The sequence below is a fragment of the Castanea sativa genome, chromosome 5 (genome assembly GCF_040712315.1).
Source record: "Castanea sativa cultivar Marrone di Chiusa Pesio chromosome 5, ASM4071231v1".
Lineage (NCBI taxonomy): Eukaryota > Viridiplantae > Streptophyta > Magnoliopsida > Fagales > Fagaceae > Castanea > Castanea sativa.
Window position 1 is genome coordinate 54,779,879 of NC_134017.1, and position 3,674 is coordinate 54,783,552.

At 44.2% G+C, this 3,674-nt stretch overlaps 1 protein-coding gene across 1 annotated transcript; it reads right to left on the reverse strand.

Annotated features, from left to right (window-relative positions):
- Nucleotides 1–412: 412 nt before the first annotated feature.
- On the reverse strand, nucleotides 413–3,063 carry LOC142635427 (uncharacterized). Its single transcript, XM_075809581.1, has 4 exons — nucleotides 2,829–3,063; nucleotides 1,807–2,576; nucleotides 1,402–1,689; nucleotides 413–781 (listed from the first exon to the last, which is right to left on the reverse strand). The coding sequence occupies exons 1-4, from the start codon at nucleotides 3,061–3,063 to the stop codon at nucleotides 413–415; spliced, it is 1,662 nt and encodes a 553-aa protein (XP_075665696.1).
- Nucleotides 3,064–3,674: the final 611 nt, after the last annotated feature.

Sequence of the window (3,674 nt, forward strand, 5' to 3'; positions counted from 1 at the left end):
GTGGATATATATATATATATATATATATTTTTTTTTTTTTTCTTTTGATAGGAAAACGAAAAATTTTATTCCAGAAGAATTAGAAACCACGTACATCTTGGGCACACACAAGTTCAAGTTGGCTAGGACATTCCTCTAACCAAGTAATATAGTTTTCAATTTTTCCTGCATATTGGGCCAGTTCATGGGCTGGAATATTTCCTTGTCGTTTAACTTGCGAGAAGGAGAACGTTCTAAAGCCTTGAGCTTGACGGACTATGCCGGTGACGATATTCTAAATCGCCGTCAACGCTGAGCCTGCACCGTGCACAGCGTTGTACATTGAGAGTGAATCTCCCTCAAAGATAGCATCCCGTATTCCCACTTCTGCAGCGAAACAGACTCCCATCTCCATCGCTTTCGCTTCCGTCTCCTACGCTCCTAGTGGGACTGCCATCTTCTTGCTCAATGCTGTGACCACCGCCCTTGCGTCATCTCTAATGATAACACCGATTCCTGTTTGCTTTCGTTTGGTGAACACGGCGCCATCAACATTGACCTTGTACCATCCCTGCGACGGTGGGCTCCACTTCACTGTATCAAGTGTCCTTTCCAAAGCAGCTTTGGGACTTTCATTTACACACTGATACTCATCTAGGAGCATTAAAGCACTCTGTACCATAGCTTTCCCAGGCCTACCCTTTCCTCCATGACATCGCTCATTTCGATCTCTCCAAATTCCCCAGCAAATCATTATAGTCCTCTCCACCAAACCCGGCAAAAGGTCACTCCACTTTTGCACCTGACACATTAACTCCATGAAATCCAATGATGGCAGCACCTCAAAAGGTAAGGACAATTTACTTGAAGTCCAAATATCTTTGGTGTCTTCACACTGCCAGAAAAGGTGGCTTATGGTCTCCACGTGGGCCTTGCAGTAGTCACAAATATCATCTTTTGTGATATTTTTCTTACGTAAATTTTTTTTAGTGGCCAAAATGTTCCTACACGCTTTCCATGCAAAGTGTTTTACTTTGTTTGGAATATTCATTCCCCATAAACCTTTCCACACTCTCTTCAACTCGAATGGGCTAGAGCAACTCACTACCTCAACATCTAAACCACCCTCCCGGCCACCTTGTATGCGCTCCTTATTGAGAATCTCCCGTTTCTATTCTCTACACACACTATTTTATCACGAGCTCCATTAACACTTAACGGAATATTTAAGATCGCCTCAACATCCTGAGCTAAGAAATTCTAGCACACCACGTCGACCTTCCACTCCTTGCGTTCATTGTCTATGAGATTACAGACCATTGTTAACCTTGTGTTGCCTCTCTCTGGTGTTACTACTTTGTATGTTTTTGGTGTAGGAAGCCATTTATCCCTCCATATTCTGATATTTTCCCCATTACCCACCTGCCACCTCAGGCCCTTTCGCACCAGTGTTTGGGCTACATGGATACTCCTCCATGCATAAGATGGTTGTCCACCCAACTCTGCATCCACAAAGACACAATTAGGAAAATATTTGGCTTTATACACAGGGTAAAACAGCGAAGATGAGTTTGTTTGTAGCCGCCACCCTTGCTTTGCTAAAAGGGCAAGATTAAACCTTCTTAGGTCTCTAAACCCCAGTCCACCTCTCTCCTTAGGTAAGCACATCTTCTCCCAGCTCATCCAAGCTAGCTTCTTTTCATCCCTTACCTGTCCCCACCAAAATTGTCTCACCAGACCTATCAGTTCATCACATAGCTTGTTTGGGAGCTTAAAACAACTTATAGTGTATGATGGTACCGCTTAAGCCACAGCCTTGATCAGTACTTCCTTCCCGGCACTAGATAGAAGTTTTTCTTTCCAACTCGAGACCTTATTTTCTACCCTTTGTTTTAACTGAGCAAAAGTATTTCTTTTCGACTTGCCTACCAATGACGGGAGGCCTAGGTAGGATTCATGTGCTCGAATCACTTGTGCGCCAAACATGGCTTTAATTGATTCCTTCGTGCTCATTTCCGTGTTGGGGCTGAAAAATAGCGATGACTTACTCTGATTCAGTTGTTGTCCAGATGATGTCTCATAAACTTGTAATATCCTTTGTATCTCATTACACTCCATTGTAGTGGCTCTTCCAAAGATGAAGCTATCGTCGGCGAAGAATAAGTGTGATATTCTTGGGCCCCTTGCCGATGTTGCAACACCCCTCAGCTTATTTTCTCGGATGGCTTTGTGTAGCAATGCAGACAGACCTTCGGCAACAATAATAAACAAATAGGGTGACAGTGGATCCCCTTGACGCAGTCCACGTGTAGGTGAAAACTTTCCATAGGGAACTCCATTGACCCGCACCGCATATGTTACGGAGGACACACAACTCATGACCAACCGAATCCATTTATCATGGAAACCAAGCTTCCTCATTATTTGTTGCAGGCACTCCCACTCTAACCGGTCGCATGCTTTACTCATGTCTAGTTTCAGCGCTATCTTACCTGTCTTCCCCTTCCTCTTCCTATTGACATGGTTCATTAGTTCATGAGCTACCAACACATTGTCCGTGATAAGTCTCTCTGCAACGAAAGCACTCTGGTTCTCCCCTACAATGTCCTACAAGACCACTTTTAACCTATTGGCCGCTGCCTTGGACGCTAACTTATAGACTACGTTACAAAAACTTATTAGTCTGTAGTCAGTAACACTAGCTGGGTCCTTGGTCTTTGGTATGAGCACAATGTGCGTTTCATGAAATTTAGGAGGTGCAATTCCAGGATTAAGGAAGCCTAGAATAGTTTGAATAACAATAGAGTTTATAGTAGGCCAAAAATGCTGATAAAATAATGGGGGCATACCGTTGGGTCCCGGCGCCTTCATTGGATGCATCGATTTTAAAGCTTTCTCTACTTCGTGGGCTTGGAAATCTTGGATGAGCATGGAGTTCATTCTATCAGTCACCTTAGTCTGTAGAGCATCAAGCATCTCATTGCTCACCACTAGTTGCGATGACATAAAAAGCTTCTCAAAATACTCCCAAAAAATATTGCCAATCCTCACTTCGTCATCTTGCCAAGCACCATTAGGGTCCATGATTTTTGAGGTCATGTTTCTTTGATTTCTATTCGATGCTTTGGTGTGAAAAAAGGATGTATTACAGTCCCCTGACTTCAACCAGCTGTTTCTCGACCTTTGGTGCCACATGTCCTCCTCTGCCATTAGCATTTTGTTCAATTTCATCTTTGTTCCTTAGATTTCCTCCATGACCACATTGTTGCTTTTCCTCTCCTCCAGGCATTGAAGCTTTTTCTGTAGAGGGGATATATTCCTCCCCATATGCCCAAACGTGTTTTTGTTCCAAGACACTAAGGAAGTGCGGCACTCCTCTATGGAGTTTGAAAATGGCCATTCCGACCCCTGATACATCCCTCTCTCCCATGCCATTGTTACTATCTCATCACACCTATCATCCCTCAACCACATAGATTCAAACCTGAAGAGTTTTGGTTGCCGCACATTGCGCCGTCCGGTGCTGTCTGTCTTGAGGACTAGCATGCAATGGTCCGATGCCGATGTTGCCACGTGGAAAAGCCTTGTCTGTGGAAAACACGAAGTCTAGTTTGTGGACACAAAGGCTCTGTCAAGCCTCTCCCGCACCCAACCCCACGATCCCAACCGCCTACTCCATGTAAAATCTGGACCGA

Excerpts from the sequence above, each read along its gene's own strand:
- LOC142635427 (XM_075809581.1), bottom strand. The coding sequence starts at position 3,063 with ATGGACCCTAATGGTGCTTGGCAAGATGACGAAGTGAGGATTGGCAAT. Across the intron at positions 1,690-1,806 it reads TATCTAGTGCCGGGAAGGAA|GTAAGGGATGAAAAGAAGCT; the intron begins GTACTGATCAAG and ends TGGTGGGGACAG. Across the intron at positions 782-1,401 it reads GAAAGGGCCTGAGGTGGCAG|GTGCAAAAGTGGAGTGACCT; the intron begins GTGGGTAATGGG and ends TTAATGTGTCAG.